Source organism: Electrophorus electricus, chromosome 1, assembly GCF_013358815.1.
Source record: "Electrophorus electricus isolate fEleEle1 chromosome 1, fEleEle1.pri, whole genome shotgun sequence".
In the NCBI taxonomy this organism is placed as follows: Eukaryota; Metazoa; Chordata; class Actinopteri; order Gymnotiformes; family Gymnotidae; genus Electrophorus; species Electrophorus electricus.
This window is the reverse complement of record NC_049535.1, coordinates 17,988,903-18,007,979: the sequence shown is the minus strand read 5'-3', so window position 1 is coordinate 18,007,979 and position 19,077 is coordinate 17,988,903. Positions and strand designations below refer to the sequence as shown.

The 19,077-nt window shown below is 45.8% G+C and overlaps 1 protein-coding gene across 1 annotated transcript; it reads left to right on the top strand.

The window, feature by feature from the left end:
* The first annotated feature begins 1,707 nt into the window (after positions 1 to 1,707).
* Positions 1,708 to 18,615, top strand: myh9a (myosin, heavy chain 9a, non-muscle). The gene is made up of 41 exons (XM_027021930.2): positions 1,708 to 1,829; positions 3,897 to 4,240; positions 4,953 to 5,109; positions 5,243 to 5,270; positions 5,374 to 5,467; positions 5,878 to 5,898; positions 6,335 to 6,427; positions 6,648 to 6,711; positions 6,870 to 6,968; positions 7,296 to 7,439; positions 7,560 to 7,655; positions 7,752 to 8,023; positions 8,132 to 8,305; positions 8,593 to 8,766; positions 8,904 to 9,018; positions 9,200 to 9,390; positions 9,721 to 9,842; positions 9,954 to 10,023; positions 10,105 to 10,265; positions 10,390 to 10,498; positions 10,586 to 10,717; positions 10,798 to 11,004; positions 11,383 to 11,520; positions 11,763 to 11,886; positions 12,000 to 12,171; positions 12,372 to 12,584; positions 12,772 to 12,916; positions 13,032 to 13,238; positions 13,450 to 13,554; positions 13,725 to 13,877; positions 14,437 to 14,685; positions 15,156 to 15,368; positions 15,556 to 15,768; positions 15,940 to 16,101; positions 16,212 to 16,340; positions 16,427 to 16,515; positions 16,660 to 16,783; positions 17,151 to 17,359; positions 17,440 to 17,548; positions 17,642 to 17,814; positions 18,015 to 18,615. Exons 2-41 carry the CDS (start codon positions 3,914 to 3,916, stop codon positions 18,133 to 18,135), a joined length of 5,898 nt encoding a protein of 1,965 aa, XP_026877731.2. The 5' UTR covers positions 1,708 to 1,829; positions 3,897 to 3,913; the 3' UTR covers positions 18,136 to 18,615.
* The last annotated feature ends 462 nt before the right edge of the window (positions 18,616 to 19,077 follow it).

The window sequence follows — 19,077 nt, the reverse complement described above, 5'->3', positions numbered from 1 at the left end:
GGTCTAAAGAGCTTTACATCTTTTCACAAGGTTGCCCTCTGCTACCAGAAATAAACAGTCTTCAGTGTCATGTTGGTAAGGGGTGTTGAGCTCCAGTAAGGGGAGATTTGGAGGAGAATTAGACCAGACCTGCTGGACCACTTTTTGGATGCAGTGCATTAACACAAAAACTCAGACTGAAGTTCTGGTCTGATGAAATCTGATCCTCCTCTGACATATAGCTTTTCTGTTTTAATCAGGCATGTAGTCAAGCAGTGACAAGCCTGCCTGTGGCATTTTATCTAACTATCTCTGATTCCAGAGAGAGGGAGAGAGAGAGAGGAGACAGGGAGAGAGAGGGAGAGGGAGAGCAAGAGAGAGAGAGAGAGAGAGAGAGAGAGAGAGAGAGCACATTGGTGTATGTGTGGGCTGCTTGCTTGCTGTGTAAAGAAACCTAACACTTTAGACAATGAGCCACACCTCTTTCTTGCTGGCTGTGCTTGTCTCGTGCTTTTACCTTATAAGGCAGGCTGGTCCCACCTGGCTGCAGGTGAGTGTGTGGCGGATCTCTGGCAAACAGCACTGACCCCCAGTGTGTCCACTGCTCACATCTCGACCTGCCCCTTCCTTTGAACTCTGGGACAGCAGTGCTGCAGGAAAGGGGCCCCGAGTGTGATGGACCATGGGGCTGGTCCTTCCTTCCCTGTCAACTCTTACTGGAAACCCTTGACGGACTCTGACCTGGTTATGGTTTGGGCTTGGAGGTCAGTTTCACCTTCTGATGGCCAGTGTATGAGAGTATTGAAATAAAAATAAACCCACCATTCTTCTATTACTACTTCCTGTGAAGACATTGCAAAACTCTGTTCTGACTCATTATAAATAGCAAAGTGAAACTGAACTGCACACAACCACACAGTTTGGCTCTTACGAGGTTAAAGCATATTGTGCCTGATCCGTGTGCTATGAGGTTGTTTTTTCTGGGAATAAGATTATACTGTAAAACCATACAGTATCGATTGCTGAATAATGGCTCAGGTCTGGTGTTCCACAGGCACATTATTAGTTTGAAGTAGCACTAAAAATTGTTGCTGCGGTTGTATACACGCCCCCACTCTATGGTGGAAATCCACTACAGAGCTGCTGCAGGTATAGGCAGATCACTACATTCCTGAACCCTCTTATATATACACACACGCATTACAGCTTCCTCATTTGAGCCACTTCATCTCTGTACTTCTGAGTCTGAGTAATAACCTTGATTCTCACCGCAAAGGTGCATTTTTTTAAAGCATTAACTAATTTGGCTACATGTCTTAAACATTTACATTTACCTGACACTTTTATCCAAAGCAACTTACAATTATGACTGAATACAACTTGAGCAATTTAGGACTAAGGGCCTTGCTCAGGGGCCCAACAGTGGAAACTTGAACCAGCAACCTTCCAATTATCAGTCAAGTACCTTAACCACTGAGCTACCACTATAAGAAGGGTGACATAGCAGTATATGGCATTAAACCTAATACAAAACTGTTATGTAGCGGTCAAGGACGAGCTAATACAAAGGCCAATTACAGTATTGAGCTTTCTTGATTGTTTGGGCACCTGTGTCGATTTTTAAAAGTGGGCGGGTCGAATGGTCTGTGGCCCCGCCCAGACAGCTGACTGAAGGGATAGAGCTAGGGGAACTGTAAAGAAACAGGAACGAGGGAGTTTGCGGTAAAGAGAGCAGACCAAACAGTGACTTTCCTGATTCGGCTGCAGCACTTGACTTGCTCTTCCTGCAAGGCGGAAAGTTGAGGCAGAGCAAGCCTTCCCAACAAACAGCCTTTGCGAGGAAGCATCAGGTGAGCTATGCGAGCACACCACTGCACCTGAGATAGTCCCAAAGGTATACTGCGTGGAACATATTTTCTTTCGCTAGCGTCCTCGTTTTTAGCCATGTTGTGTTGTCTGCATACGTTATGACCTGAGTTGGGGAGGAATGTGGCCTATTAAAACGTAGCGAAATTGTTTTTACACTTGTGCGCGCATCTGAATCACGGTTCCCTTAATTAACGCGCCTCGGCGTCCCATGAGAGGTTGGCTGTCTCCTTTAGTTTAACTTTCTTTTTTATTTGAATCTGAATTGTTGGTTCACAAGAGAACCGGAGTTGACTTACGGAAACCTTAAACTACACGTTTTAATTCGTTTTATGCACTCGAAGCTTCGACACCTCGCTTTTATTTCTTGCAATGATAATTAGATACTTTGTAACGCACTCAGCGCGGACACACCCTGGCTTTATGAGCCCTCGGGATAGACATTCAGACATACTTGAACATGTCTGACCCTCTAGTCATGCTTTCCCGTTTCATTGAACGTTCAGTAACTGCGGAGTAATTTATTTTAGTCCAGCATCGAAGTTGCTGCCTTAATTACTTGGTTAAGCAACCAGACGCGAAGGCCAAAGGGGAACTCGGACCTTTTCCCTCAAGCAGGTTGGCCTGCGTTCCTGTTGCCTTAATATCTCGAGTGTGTGTTTGTGTAAGGCAGATTTGCGCAAATTCGGATTTTTTTTTTTTTTTTTTTTTTTTTAAACTTGCAATACTGTGCGGATCATGGTATGCATGCAATGTGCATTCATTAAACAAAGCTCCTGTCCTTTCAGTCCAATGGGTGTGTGTGTGTACTTGCCCAACAGTTGTTCTTGATGAGAATAAAACTATGAACTCGAGTTCATTGGAGGGGAATTTGGTCAGAAGTAAATTCAGTGCCGTTGTCTTGTGTGCACAGCAGTACTGATGTGTTGCTTTGTGGAAGTGTGTACTTTTAAGTCATCCATTCTCACCTTGACCAGTTGCCTCAGATTAGAGGAAGTGTATTTAATATTGCAAAGTAACTTCCTGTTCCCCCTTGGTGGTGTTGGTTTGCCATGTTTCTCTTAGGTTCATGTTTTGGTTGTATTGTTTTCTTGTTTGTCTGGGGGGTTGTACTGAAGTGGAACTGTCCAACATGAAAGGTAGGGATGTACCCATTGCATCCTTCTCCATAACTGGTAGAGTTTGAGCAGTCCAAGCTACCCATGCTTCCTGACTTTTTTTTTTTTTTTTTTTTTTTGGACCTTTTTAACCTTTCATCTGCCCTTTAAGCACATGCCCTATGCCCATCTGTCTCCTTATCACCTTTTTTGCCATGGTCATCCTCAGGCTGTGTGGTCAGGAGTGAGTGAGGTCTGGACCCGCAGAAGTGTGAGCACACCGGATATCTTCGGTGCCATGGCTGTCTTTTCTGCACAGTTCTGCCTGTGCTTCGTGTGCCTAGAAAACAGAAGCACTTTGCAAACTGCGTCCACATCGCACTCAACACGAGGGCGTCATGGTTTATTTTAAGCTCGTCTCATTTTATCCATCAGACAAAAGTGGTTGTAGTTTATTTAGAAGCCGAGCAGTGTACCTGCGTTCAGGGTGTGGTGCGTTTGCTTCTGTTCAAACTTGCCTAGGAATTTTACCCCAGTGATGCTTTGTCCTGCACTGAGACTCTGTACATCTGTCTGCCCCACACTGCCAGCAGGGCTGTGATGAACTGGAGTTGAAATGCCTCTTTAAGCATTTGTGAGCTCTCTTCTTACCATGTCCACCCTAACAGCACAAAAAGACTGATAGTCTTGCAATTGTTGGTGGGGGATGTGATGGGGTCTGGAATGAGAACAGGAATGTGTGGAATTCAGGAATAATGGTGCCCTCACCTATGGAATTGTTTTAAGGTGGAAATTATGAACCTAGAACATGTAGTGTTTTTTTTTGTTAATGGTGTAATGTTCCTTTGAATGCTTTACATGGAGAGTGGTTTTTTTTGGATACATTTTTGTGCTGTCTACCTTCCTCAATCCACAGGCACTTGTCAGAGATTCATAAGTATCATTCTTACCCAGTTTCCCAGAAAGCGGCCATGTCTGATGCGGAGAAGTTCCTTTATGGCGACCGCAGTGCGGTCAGCGACCCCCTGGTGCAGGCTGACTGGGCCTCCAAGAAGTTGGTGTGGGTGCCGTCAGAGAAGCACGGCTTCGAGGCAGGCTCTGTTAAAGAGGAGAAAGGGGACGAGTGCCTCGTGGAGCTTTCTGACTCTGGCAAAAAGATCAAGGTAAACAAGGATGACATCCAGAAGATGAACCCTCCCAAGTTCAGCAAGGTCGAGGACATGGCTGAACTCACCTGTTTAAATGAAGCCTCGGTACTGCACAACCTGAAGGACAGATACTACTCTGGCCTAATCTATGTGAGTCACCTACCACACTGGGATACCTGTTGCATGATGACTGCTGTTAATGTCTTTGCTTTCTTACATTTACATTTTCTTGGGTTAATTATTATTTCAAGTCAATATTTAAATGAAGTTCTTGATCAATATTGGCTTTCATTTGATGCTCCGAGGAGGGCATTATGTATTCTCTCAGGTTGCAGAAAGCTGAAAGTAGGTATTATAGACTGCTGATGCTGGGTTTGATGCTGACTGCATCTCTCTGCGTGTCTGTGAGACAGAATTTCAGTATATGGTGCAGTAAATGTGAATGAGACTCTAGATACTGGCCACACAAATTGACATCACGCAGTAAAAATGATTGCTTTTCACAAAGTAGCAACAAACCTTTCACTTTGTTTAACCAAGAATGTGAAGCTATAGTTGAATGTACTTTTTAATGTAGCATTATTCAAGGCAGATGCTCAGCCCGAGTAGAGCAGTGGACTGTCTGGAAGCAGCATGTTCACAGCTGAGTAAAAGTAGAAACGAATAACCAGAATGTTTAGTTGTTGAATATAAAGTTGTTCTACAAATACTGCTTTGCTTTGTTGGCTTGTCTGCATAGTTGGGTGTGTGTGTGTGTGTGTGTGTGTGAGTGAGAGTGATCTTGAGGGCTCAGGAGGGGACCTAAACCAACTCTGATCAAGACTTGATGATGGCAAATTGGTTCTCTCTCTCTCCTGCTCAGACATATTCAGGGCTCTTCTGTGTGGTCATCAACCCCTATAAGCACCTACCCATTTACTCAGAGGAGATCGTAGAGATGTACAAGGGCAAGAAGAGACATGAGATGCCCCCACACATCTATGCCATCACAGACACTGCCTACAGGAGCATGATGCAGGGTACGCGTGCACGCACACACATACAAATTCACTTGGTAGGTAAATACAGGAATCAAACCATGTACACTGTTAATGGTGTGGGGTGTTTCTTCTGGATACTGATTGGCTTTTTGTTTACTTCTGTGTTCGTCAGATCGTGAGGATCAATCCATCCTGTGCACGTGAGCTTGAGTTTAAACGCATTTCTATAATGTCTTGCTGAATAATGCTTTGGGGTGTGGGGGTGCAGGTGTGACTTAAGTATTGTTCTTATTTACTCCCCAGTGGGGAGTCTGGAGCAGGTAAAACTGAGAACACAAAGAAAGTTATCCAGTACCTGGCACATGTTGCGTCCTCCTCAAAGACTAAGAGAGACCCAGTAAGTCCCACTTATCTGCATGCCTTCATATCTTGTATTTTTGTATCTGCCTCTTGGAGTGTGGTCAGAACTTGGACTGTTTTTAAGCCATTTTGGAAATTCTGGGAAGTATTTAAAGTCTTGCTGTGTTGATGCGTAGCCCTGGGTTATGGTGCTGTGATCTATAATTCACATTCCATGCTCGTGTCTGAACCTGTAGGTAAGTTTGTAATACTGGGCATGACTGTAGCACAGGCAGGCCCCCACCAGCACATGATTCTGCAGTTAAAATGGGGGTGGAGCTGACTGCTCCACTATGGATGGGGAGAGGGTGGAGTTCATGTCTCCAATGTAGTTGTAAAAGGGGCAGAGCTCACTTCTACTTCAGGGTCTCCTGCTCTTTGACTTAGGTTTTTATTTTTGTCTTCCAGAGCAGCAGTAGCCTGACCCATGTGAGTTCTCTCTTTTCCATCACTTCTATTCATATTCATTTTCTATTCCACTTCTATTCATTGAGTCATTTTTGTAAAAGCTGTTATCTATCTGTAAAGTGTTGAGTTTGAGAGGTGCTATTGATGATCCTGCTCCTTCCAGCTCTCCATATACAGGTCATTCTTTGTCCTAGCTTGTCGGTAGGCTAAGCACCTGTTAAGATACAGGGTGCTTAAACTGGACCCAAGATGAGGTCTATTATCTAGCTTGGCATGTTTCTGTAGGGTTTAAAAGGTGTTAAATATGGATAATGTCTAACTGCTACAGTATCTTCACTGACACAGTTCAGTGGATGGGAGGATGTTGACTGTTTGTTTTTTTCAAGTTCTTGTGGTCTTACTTCATATGGAAATTAACGATTGCGTTCTTCAATGTATCTTACTATATATCCACTAGGGGGAGCTAGAGAGACAACTGTTGCAGGCCAACCCCATTCTAGAGGCCTTTGGCAATGCCAAGACGGTGAAGAATGACAACTCCTCACGTTTTGTAAGGACTGTTCTGAACAGGCACTTTAGCCTTATGAAATCAGCAGTTCTGAAATGAAGATTTGGTTGACATCTAAGCACATTTGTAACATGATTTGTCCAATTTCTACATGCTGCCATCAAGGGGAAGAGTAGGGGAAATGTCAGTGATTGGGAACCAGGATGGCACTGTTGGTAAAACTCCAGAGAGCTATGCCTCAACTTTCCATTTCCTTTTTCAGGGAAAGTTCATCAGGATCAACTTTGATGTCAGTGGCTACATTGTTGGAGCAAACATTGAAACTTGTATCCTTTTTGATAATATTGGAAGAAAGCAGACTACATGTTGCCTTGCCATGCAGCCTCACTTTTATGACCAAGGTGGGCACTGGGATTCAAACTATACTTGTCTCTGAAATGCTGCACTCTCCTTGCTGGCTTTCCCTTTACAAGTTTTCGTACAGACCTGCTGGAAAAATCCCGTGCTATCCGACAGGCTAAAGAGGAGAGGGCCTTCCACGTCTTCTACTACCTGCTTTCGGGGGCTGGCGACACACTGCGCTGTAAGAGAACAAGGACCAAACATCTCTTGCATTTGAACATTGCGTTTCAACAAGCTGAACAAGTTCATCATTAAAAAAATTGGCACTAAAGTGACTGGATTTTGAAAACTTCATTGTTCCTTTTAACTTTGTCTAAAGGGTTTGCTGAATCTGACCCTTTTAAGGTCACTTGTGTATTGTTGGTGGTACACTAATGTACCATCTCTAGATGCAAAATGATAATGGCTTGGGTGCACTTTCAAAAGTCTTTTCATGCTTTGTTGTACCAGAGCCAATAAAACGTTCATGTCTGTGAAGGAATTTGAATGTGTGCCATGTCTCCCCCAGCTGAGCTGTGTCTGGAGGACTTTAGCAAATATCGTTTCCTGTCCAATGGTAAGGTGACCATCCCAGGGCAGCAGGACCGGGACATTTATGGTGAAACCATGGATGCCTTCAGGATAATGAGCATTCCTGATGATGAGCAGACAGGTCTCAACTCGCAGTATCAACAGAAAAATTAAGGCCACAGATGGAGTTTTTTGCACTCCACACTGAGGTGCATAATTGGTTTGAATATTTGCTGCAAACCGTCCTCTATTATGCTCTCAGGGATGCTGAAGGTAGTCTCTGCAGTTCTGCAGCTGGGAAACATGAGCTTTAAGAAGGAGCGCAACTCTGACCAGGCATCTATGCCTGATGACACAGGTAATGAACTTAACTGAATTCAACTGCATTTAAATCCTGCTCCATTACTCTACTGTGCGAAACTTGTAACAAATACTGACCTGACTTGATTCCCAGCGGCACAAAAAGTGTCCCACCTTCTGGGCATGAATGTGACTGACTTCACGCGGGCCATCTTGTCGCCACGGATCAAAGTGGGGCGGGACTGTGTGCAGAAGGCTCAGACACAAGAGCAGGCAGAGTTTGCGGTGGAGGCACTGGCCAAAGCCACCTACGAACGCCTCTTCCGCTGGCTGGTCACGCGCATCAACAAAGCTCTGGACCGGACCAAACGGCAGGGGGCCTCCTTCATCGGCATCCTGGACATCGCTGGCTTTGAGATCTTCGAGGTGCGGGTGGAGGCTGGTGATGTTTGAGAGAATGAAATGTGAATCAACTAAACTCTATGGTTATCTAAATAATGCAACTCCTTGTTCTTTCACTTTCTCTCTCTCCAGTTGAACTCCTTTGAGCAGCTGTGCATCAACTACACCAACGAGAAGCTCCAGCAGCTCTTCAACCACACCATGTTCATTTTAGAGCAGGAGGAGTACCAGCGCGAGGGCATCGAGTGGAGCTTCATTGACTTTGGCCTCGACCTGCAGCCCTGTATCGACCTCATTGAGAAACCGGTACAATTTTATACTTATTCTGACACCTTCAGCACCAGGAGCACAGTGGAAAAAGCTACTCACAGGAACTAAAAGTTGAATCATGATCAACCTTTCCATAAGAGGTTTCTGTTTCCACAGCTTAAGGTTTTACATTAAGTTGCCAGTGATTTTAAGAAGGGTTTTGAATAACCCTTGAATGTTGGCACTGGAAATCAGACCAGGATTGGTCTTGACTGAATTTGTCCATTTACAGTGTCAACCTTTTGCTCGTCATAAGTCTCATGTGTAGGCCTCCTTTTCTGTAGGCAGCGCCTCCAGGTATCCTGGCCCTGCTGGATGAAGAGTGCTGGTTCCCCAAAGCCACAGATAAAAGCTTTGTGGAGAAAGTTGTTCAAGAACAGGGCAACCACCCCAAATTCCAGAAAGCCAAGAAACTCAAAGATGATTCAGACTTCAGCATTATTCACTATGCTGGCAAGGTAGGTGTACTGCCCTCAGAAAGCAACAGGGGTCACTTAATTTAGAAACACAACCTTTTGAGGGTGGGGGTTTTCTTTTTGCAGGGCCACTAAAGAGATTTGCTGTAGTTGCTCACTGGTTTCCACCTCTTCATCAGGTTGACTACAAAGCAGATGAGTGGCTGATGAAGAACATGGACCCTCTGAACGACAATGTGACAAATTTGCTCAACCAGTCATCTGACAAATTTGTATCTGAGCTCTGGAAAGATGGTAAGATTACTACCCCCCCCCCCCCCCCCCCCCCCCCCCCCCTGTTGAAAGAAGTTGGCTCATTTGTCATTCATTCAGTAACTTTGCTTGGATATTTTTTCACAATAAGCCTAAAAACTCACCTAAGGCATTTGTGACGTTTTAGATTTAAATATAATCTCCCCCTTTGTCCATGCTTCAGTTGACAGAATTGTGGGATTGGATAAAGTGGCAGGAATGGCAGACACTGCCCATGGAGCATTTAAAACCCGTAAGGGAATGTTCCGGACTGTAGGGCAGCTCTATAAAGAGCAGCTGAGCAACCTAATGACAACGCTCCGAAACACCAACCCCAACTTCGTCCGCTGCATTATTCCCAACCATGAGAAGAAGGTATGACTGGAACCCTCAATCACACTAACAGACCTCCTAATCACCCCAGTAGGAAGTCCCGCCAGTTGATTGGGGTTGGAACTAGAGTGCATTTGGGGCAGGGGGTGGAGGGGTTCTGTGTTTGGATAAACTCCCAGCTACAAACTAATTGCATATGACTTTGATTTAAATTAAGAGGCAATATGAAGGTTTGCACTTATTTAGTAGAGACAACAAGGATCAGAAATCCCTGCCTCAGCCTGATGCCTCAACCTGGTCTCTCCTCACTTTGCCCTGTTCACTCCCTGCATGTTTTCTCACTAATTTTGTATCCCTTCCTTCCAACTTGAGGCTGGGAAACTTGAACCCCATCTAGTTCTGGACCAGCTGAGGTGTAACGGAGTTCTAGAAGGAATCAGAATCTGCAGACAGGGTTTCCCCAACCGCATTGTCTTCCAGGAGTTCAGACAGAGGTACAATGTGTTGGCTTTAAACTGCCTTTAGCCCTCTAGTACCATCTAGACTCTATTGGTGCATGCAATAATAGTTGCAACAATATGTTAACTCCTGACTTTTCTTCTCAGGTATGAACTGCTCACCCCCAATGCAATTCCCAAGGGCTTCATGGATGGCAAGCAGGCTTGTGTTCTAATGGTAAAATTCTTTCTTTGTGATGAAGAATAAAAACCTTTTTTTCATTGCACTTGGCATCTTATTACCTTGTTCTATTGTCAGATCAAAGCTCTGGAACTGGACTCTAACCTGTACCGGATTGGCCAAAGCAAAGTATTCTTCCGGGCTGGAGTCCTGGCTCATCTTGAGGAGGAGCGTGACATTAAGATCACAGATGTAATCCTCAAATTCCAGGCCTGGTGTCGTGGCTATGTTGCTAGGAGGTAAGGCACCATTTTAATGATGCTCTATAAACTTTGTGTATATTGGCTGTTTAATGACTATGGGTCTCTAAATATAGCTGAAGGAATGTTGATTGACATGGAGTGGCTTGGTTGTCCTCTGCAGGGCATTTGCCAAGCGCCAGCAGCAGTTGACTGCTATGAAGGTCATCCAGAGGAACTGTGCTGCCTACCTCAAGCTCAGGAACTGGCAGTGGTGGAGGCTCTTCACCAAGGTGCGTCTCCTCTGATTCAAACAGTGAGTAGCTATAGTCTGATGTGTGTACATATGCATTTATACACCTTTTTGTTTTTGTCCTCAGGTGAAGCCTCTACTGCAGGTGACCAGACAGGAGGAGGAGATGCAGGCTAAAGATGAGGAGCTGGAGAAGGTGAAGGAGAAACAGCAGCAGGTGGAGCAGCAGCTACAGGAGTATGAGACCAAGCACCAACAGGTACACTTTGCACATGCAGCTTCACCTGCTCCTGCCATTGTATGCACCTGAAGCTCATGTGCTCCATTGCACTCTCCCAGCTGAATGCAGAGAAGGTGGCCCTGCAGGAGCAGCTGCAGGCAGAGACAGAGCTGTGTGCAGAGGCAGAGGAGATGAGGGCTCGTCTGGCTGCCCGGCAGCAGGAGCTGGAGGACATCCTGCACGACCTTGAGTCCCGTGTGGAGGAGGAGGAGGAGCGTGTAACCCACCTACAGGCTGAGAAGAAAAAGATGCAGCAGAACATCACAGTAAGTATGGGTAGAGGGAAGGAGTGTGATGGAGCTTTGGAGACCAGACTTGCCAGTTGGTTTAGGCAGTGTTCAAGGTCAACCAGAGTCCATGCTTTTCCTCTAATCCAATTCCACAGATGTACCAGATATTTCGTGTTCATAATGACTTGACTCAGGTGGGGTCGTAGTTGGGATGGAGCAAAAATTTGGGGGTGTCTGAAGGGCTCTGCAGACCCTGTTGGGAAATTATTGGTTAAGGGATATCTGCACATGGACAGAGTTGCTGAAGCTCACAGGCAGACAGAGCTGGTAAAGAAGTTAACTGATCCTCCTGTAGAAGTTTGTGGCACGTTAAAGCATTTGCCACATACTTGTACATGGCTTGCTCACACTCAGGATCTGGAGCAGCAGCTAGATGAGGAGGAAGGTGCCCGGCAGAAGCTGCAGCTGGAAAAGGTCACGATGGATGCCAAGCTGAAGAAGCTGGATGAGGACCTCATGGTGCTGGAAGACCAGAATGCCAAACTCGGCAAGGTTGGTCCCTAAGCTTGTCTGTAACGAGCAGCACCAACAATCGTTCAAAGGACCTAACAAACTGAAGTTTGGCTGTGGCTCCAAGTCAATCAAACTGATTTTTTTTTAAAAACTACCTAGAACATGGCTGGCCTACAGCAATTGGGACTGTAAATGGGTAATGTACTGTGATGGCTGACTTGAGGCATGTCTGGTTTAGCTTGTTGCAACCAATATATTTATTGAATTTTTTGTAAATTCAGGAGAAGAAACAGCTTGAGGAGAGGATTTCTGAGTTCAGCTCAAACCTAACCGAGGAGGAGGAGAAATCCAAGAGTCTGCAGAAACTGAAAAACAAACATGAGGCCATGATCACAGACCTTGAGGGTGAGGGGAGAGGGCAGGCTGGCTTGGTAATGATGGTGGGGCGAGTGGAAGCATGTAGGGGGTACGTTTTGTGGCATGTTCAGTGTGTTATACCATGTGTACCTCTCTGGCAGAGCGTCTGCGTCGTGAGGAAAAGACTCGGCAAGAGCTGGAGAAGAACCGACGGAAGCTGGAGAGTGACTCCACAGAGCTCCATGACCAGATCGCTGACCTGCAGGCTCAGATCGCAGAACTCCGTGCTCAGCTTGCCAAGAAGGAGGAGGAGCTACAGGCTGCACTGACTAGGTGGCGTGAACCATCCTTCATGGCTGCTTTAGCTCAGTCTTGAAGCAGGTCCAAAACAATATTTTGGGGACAGTCACCCTTTTTGTAATGGTTGACTGCTGTCAAGACTCTTCTCTTTTAACATGTCTTCTAGAGTAGCAGCTGCTTTAGAACAGCTCACCAGCTTTACACCTCTCCCTACTCTCTGCTGCCCCCTGCAGACTGGAGCAGGAGGTTTCACTGAAGAACGCTGCGCAGAAGAGGGTGCGGGAGCTTGAGGCGCAGTTGACGGAGCTGCAGGAGGATCTGGAGCTGGAAAAAGCAGCTCGGAGCAAAGCAGAGAAACAGCGACGCGACCTGAGCGAGGAGCTGGAGGCCCTGAAGACAGAATTGGAGGATACACTAGACTCTACCGCTGCCCAGCAGGAGCTCAGGTACACCATTGAGGATGCTAACACCATTACAGCTGAAGAATTAATTTCAGATCAGCTTCAATAGGCATAAGCCCCGAGAGTAACCACTTCAGCATATTTTAAGTTTATAACACTTGCGTTGACCTACACTTGCTCACTTGGAGAGAGTGGTATTGCCTGCTAAAGTGTGTTTGTGTGTCCGAGACAGAGCAAAGAGGGAATCAGAGGTGGCACAGCTGAAGAAGACTCTGGAGGATGAAGCTCAAGCGCACGAACAGCTTCTCACTGAAATGCGGCAGAAACACACGCAGGCCTTTGAGGAGCTAAATGAACAACTTGAGCAGGCCAAGAGGGTAAAAATGTTTACACACACACTGCCCAGCCCACCTGCCTGGTGCTGTTTAACAAGCCCCGCCCACATCTATAGTAATCACTACATGAGTCTCCGTCGTGCCGTGTCTCCTGCAGAACAAGGCGTCTGTGGAGAAGACCAAGCAAGCTCTGGAGAGTGAACGCAATGAGCTGCAGATCGAGCTGCAGTCCGTCTCCCAGAGCAAGAATGATTCGGAGCACCGCCGGAAAAAAGCAGAGGCCCAACTGCAGGAAGTGCAGCTCAAATGCAGCGAGGGCGAGCGGCAGAAGAAGGAGCTCGCCGATAAAGTGACCAAGTTGCAGGTCGGCAGGATCCCCAGGGTTTGGTGAAATGCAGCCGTGACGGTCTCTATTGCAACGGCTGTTGGCCCAATGACCAAGTTTGTGTTGAGGTTGCATTTGACTGTCATTGCTGACTCAAATTTGAGCTTAATCATGGTGGTATTTTTGGGGGAATGGCAGATGGGGTGTGTGTGGTTTTTTTTAAGATTTTAACCATTTTTGTGGTTTTTAGTCGGAGTTGGAGAGTTTGAGTAGCACACTTGCTGAGGTGGAGAGCAAGTCCATCAAAGTGGCCAAAGACTGGTCCTCCGTTGAGTCTCAGCTTCAGGATACACAGGTAATGTGTGCGCACAACCTCCATGCACACGTTCCTCATCTTCAGTTGGAGTACTGTCTGCTCCTGTGCTGTACCTTACAAGTGATGCTTGTGACCAACACCTCATCCTTGAATGTGATCTCTTGAATTTGCACATGGAAAAACAAATGAAACCCAAATGGTATACGCAGGGCCTGCTACAAGAGGAGACACGGCAGAAGCTTGCAATCTCCACCCGCCTCCGTCAGCTAGAGGATGACCAGAACCGACTGAAGGAGCTGCTGGAGGAGGAAGAGGAGAGCAAGAAGAGTGTGGAGAAACAGCTCCATTCTGTTCAGACACAGGTGCGGTTGGAGCATGAGACCAGCTCCACCCAGACACAGATGAGAGTACATGGAGAAGTGTTCTGGGCATGTTGTAAAGTAAACCAAGAATGAATGGTCAATGAGTCTTTTAAATCTGAGGGACAAGGTTTGTATACAGTGCAGAAACCTTTAGGGCCTCACAATGAGAATCTGATTAGCACTGAAATATTCCTTCAGGTAACCACCCCCCCCTCCAGCATTCAAGAATTTTCTGAATGTATCCAAACATGACTCTAGAACAATACATAATGATGCACTCCATTTAAAAAAAAAAAAAAAAAAAGCTAAGCAAAAATAATGAACATGGTGCAGAAATATGGTACAGTATTCAGTTAATCATGGAGCAGTAACAACATAATCCTGGATAAATATGTATAAGCACTCAAGGTCCCTGTGGAGGTCTATGGGATGTTTTTGCACTGTAAAACCAATTTGAAGATCACTGTTTGTTTAAAACTAAAACTATTTTTGCCTGAATTAATGTCCCTTTTTAATGGTATGTCTTATAAATTGTAAAGTGTGGTTTTTATCTCCCAAGTTAACGGACATGAGGAAGAAGGCGGAGCAAGAGGCAGCAACTCTGGAGAGCTCTGAGGAGGGGAAGAGGAAGTTGCAGAGGGAGGTAGAGAGCATGGCCCAGCAGCTGGAGGAGAGAAATTCTGCCTACGATAAATTGGAGAAGACGAAGAGCCGTCTGCAGCGTGAACTGGACGACGTGCTGGTGGGCCAGGATCAGCTTCGCCAGGTCGTCCAGGAGCTGGAGAGGAAACAGAAGAAGTTTGACCAGGTACTGGAAAATGTGGGGTGGCGATTGGGTACAGGTTTCCAGGCATAATCTCATGCTCAAGCACCACCTGATTCACTAGTTCATTTCCCCTCCACTGACTGTGGTCCCTGCGAACCAAGCTAAACAGCATCATTGCATGACTTTTCTTCCTTGTTCTGTCTGCATACAAAGACCTTGAATCATGGACACTGAGGTTGGATGGAAAAAAACTTGACTTGTTTAGGATTGTTCAACAAGCATCTTATTATGGGTCTGTAACAGAATGGATTCAGGCCTGACTGATTCTTGAAGCGTGAGTTTCCAGCTCAGTCATAGTGACACCCAATTCAAGGTGTGCGAATGTAGTACAGTACTAAAACTAGGGGAAACTCTGCCCTGCCACACTGGTTCTGTCTCCAGTGTTCCCCACTGGCATTTGGAACTCTGCATTTTATGCTCACTTTATTTATTTATTTTTTGCTGTCTCACAGATGCTAGCAGAGGAGAAGTCTGTGTCCACGCGTTACGCTGAGGAGCGGGACCGTGCTGAAGCAGAGGCTCGGGAGAAGGAGACGAAGGCTCTGACTCTTGCCCGGGAGCTCGAGGCCCTTGCAGACCAGCGGAGCGAACTGGACCGAGCCAACAAGCTACTGAGAGCAGAGATGGAAGACTTGGTCTCCTCCAAGGACGATGTTGGCAAGAGCGTACGTATAACTGCAGAAGTGCTTTACACATGAAGCACCTCTTGCACTCAGGATGTTTGTTCTAGACCCATTTAACGCTCAGTGCAAATCCAATCTGCAGTCATATCCTGATAAGTGTGCTTGAAGTAAAGCGTTCTCTCTGGATATACACTTCCCGAGCTGAGATTTTGTGCACATGTGACTGCAGGTGCATGAGCTGGAGCGGGCAAAGCGAACACTGGAACAGCAGGTCGAAGAGATGAAGACCCAGCTGGAGGAGCTGGAGGATGAGCTGCAGCTGACGGAGGATGCAAAGCTGCGTCTGGAGGTGAACCTTCAGGCTCTCAAAGCCCAGTTCGAACGTGACCTGCAGGGCCGAGATGAGCAGGGAGAGGAGAAGAGGAAGCAGCTGGTCAAGCAGGTGTGTGAGCCGCCTTGTCCGAGCTGCAGCCTGCCTACAAACACCTGCATGATGGTGCACTATAGGAAGCTGCACCAGTTCAGTTTTATTCTCACTTGCCATTTGGTGCTAAGGGATCAGGAGTAAGGGCTCCGAGGTAGTTGAACGTGCTGTACTGTGTGCGTGTTTCAGGTGCGTGAGATGGAGGTGGAGCTGGAGGACGAGCGGAAGCAGAGGGCCCAGGCTGTGTCTGTGAGGAAGAAGCTTGAGCTGGACCTATCAGACATGGAAGCCCAGATTGACCTGGCTAACAAGGCCCGTGATGAAGCTCTCAGACAGCTTAAAAAACTACAGGTAAACCAATGCGCAGGAGACTACAGATAATCAAAATGCAACTTTTCATTAGCAACCCCCCCCCCCCCTGCTTTCTATATACATGCAACCTTTTTTGTGTGCGTGTTTAGGCACAGCTCAAAGACCAGCTGAGGGAGCTGGATGATGCCCGTTTGGCAAGGGACTCTGCAGTGAATGAGGCCAAGGAGAGTGAGCGCAAACTCAAGAGCCTAGAGGCTGAGAACATGCAGCTGCATGAGGTCATCACATACTCCTCACACACGTCATGTGTGGTCACTGTGCCTCTAGCTGTGTGGCGTCATGCATGTCTTTTGCACAACTGCAGGACGTGGCATCTGCCGAACGTGCCAAGAAACAGGCGCAACATGAAAGGGACGACCTGCAGGATGAGCTGAACAGCCACAACTCTAAGATGTAAGCTTGTCTGCACTTGCTCTCTGGCATGGAGTAACAGTAAATTACTCTGCTCTGGTGTTATGAAGGTGATGAACAGTGAGTATGTAATGGGTCAGGTTAAAGGCTGCTCATGCAGGGTGATGCAGCTGTTCTGTGTGATAGGGCTCTGATGAGTGAGGAGAAGAGGAAGTTGGAGGCTCGTATTGCTCAGCTGGAGGAGGAGCTGGAGGAGGAGCAGAGCAATGTAGAACTGGCCAATGACAAAGTGAAGAAGGCCACAATGCAGGTATGGTGTCATGCTTGCACACGCACACCTGCACCAGGTCCAAACTCGCACTGTTTAGATTTTAGCAGGGGGAAAATTAGACCAGCTGGTATTTTTTAAATTAAAACCTATTCCAACTTGCATTTTAATCTGAGCACAACTGGTAAACCTGGACCAGCATATTGGAAGATCATGTAGTCTTGACAGTTGTGGCACTTTACTTTAGACCTTGGTATCGCTTGTGTTGCTTATAGTCTGGAGTAGTGAGTATTAGGAATCCAAGATATTTCTATTTATTTCAACTGTATTTCAAGTTGAGCACTTGAGGTTTAGTGTATGATGCTGATGTATTTAAGCAATAATGGTGCATTAACCTTGTGACTGATAGGCTGAGCAGGCAACCACAGAGCTTGCAGCTGAGCGCAGTAACAGCCAACGCCTGGAGGGGGTGCGCTCACAACTCGACCGCCAGAACAAGGATCTGAAGGCCAAACTGCAGGAGATGGAGGGCTCTATGAAGAGCAAGTACAAGTCCACCATCGCTGCCATGGAGGCCAAGATCCTGCAGCTAGAAGAGCAGCTGGACAATGAGAACAAGTGGGTGCGAGTAGCCATGTTTGGTCTGTATGCAGTCTAAGTAATATCTGCCAGTTCAATGGGACTTGCTTGTCTCTCAGGGAGAAGCAGCAGTCTGCAAAACTGGTGCGGCGCACCGAGAAGCGACTGAAGGAGGTTCTTCTGCAGGTGGAGGATGAAAGACGCAATGGTGAGCAGTTCAAAGACCAGGTGAGTGAACACCACCACTCAACCGTTAAAATGCATGTGTTTAGTGCTTTTAAAGGGTCTCGTTCAAACCAGATGGATTTTATGGTGCTTCAGATGGAGAAGGCTAATGTGCGTATGAAGCAGCTGAAGAGGCAGTTGGAGGAGGCGGAGGAGGAGGCAACGCGTGTCAACGCCTCCCGCAGGAAGCTGCAGAGGGAGCTGGAGGATGCTACTGAGTCAGCTGATGCCATGAACCGTGAGGTCAGCAGCCTGAAGAGCAAACTCAGGTAAAACTCTTGGCCACCAGCCCATGCATTAGACCAACCTTGGGCAACTTGTACGATACCAAATGTTACGTTGATCATGTGAGCCTACCACCTTGGAGCGTCTGATACTGGAACAGTTGTCATCCTGCAGCAGCAGACATGCTCATTGACTTGACTACCTGTAACCCACAGACTAAAGCAAGGGTGTGACCTCTCTGCAGGCGCGGTGGGGATTTCTCTCTGAATGTACGTCGTGGCGTTGTGGCCCATGGCGGTGTGGAGAGTGAAGAGGAAACGGACGTGACGAGTGAAACCTTGGACCCAACACCAGAGAGGCCCTAAGTCTACCTTCTGCCAGCAGCTAGTGGGCTCTCCAGTTGGACTGTTGCATCTGACCTGGATCTTTCTGCCCATTTTTCTTAGTCTAGATCACCTGTGAAACGTGTTGGTACTCGCGGACTACAAATCAATGAACCTCTCAGTATTAAGCATAAGCCATCTGGTTTCTAAGTCTTCAGCCTTCACCCACTAATAAATTTACTAGCTTTTAAGGAACAGTTAGCATGTTGGTGGTGAAGTTTACACAACATATTTAAATCCAAAGTCCTTTACCCCACTCAGAGTGAAATTGGTGTTTGATGGGAGATTAGCAAATTATTTTAATGCACTTTCTCTTGCCAACTTTTGTACCTTTTGGTTAAAACAGGGCAGGTCTAATGTGTTTGTCAAGTGGAAACTAATGGCTCTTGTATACTCACCAGCCTTCTCCTGGTCTGTGCTCCCAGTCTTCTGAAAGATTAAATGCAGACAATGTCTAACTGATTTGCTAGTGTTTTTCTCTTCTGTGCCCCTTTTCACTAGTTTATATTTAAGCACTCTTTCATTAATTCCCATTTTTCAACCCCAACCCCCCCCTTTTTATATATTTATATATATATTTATATATATATATTTATGTAAATATATATATATATATATATATATATATATATATATATATATATATATATATATATATATATATATATATATATATATGTAAATATATATATATATATATATATATATATATATATATGTAAATATATATATATATATATATATATATATATATATATATATATATATGTAAATATATATATATATATATATATATATATATGTAAATATATATATATATATATATATTTATGTAAATATATATATATATATAAATAAAAAAATATGGCACTGGAGTAAAACTCTGCTCTGTTGGGCATCACCTGTGTTTCCTGCCCCCTCATC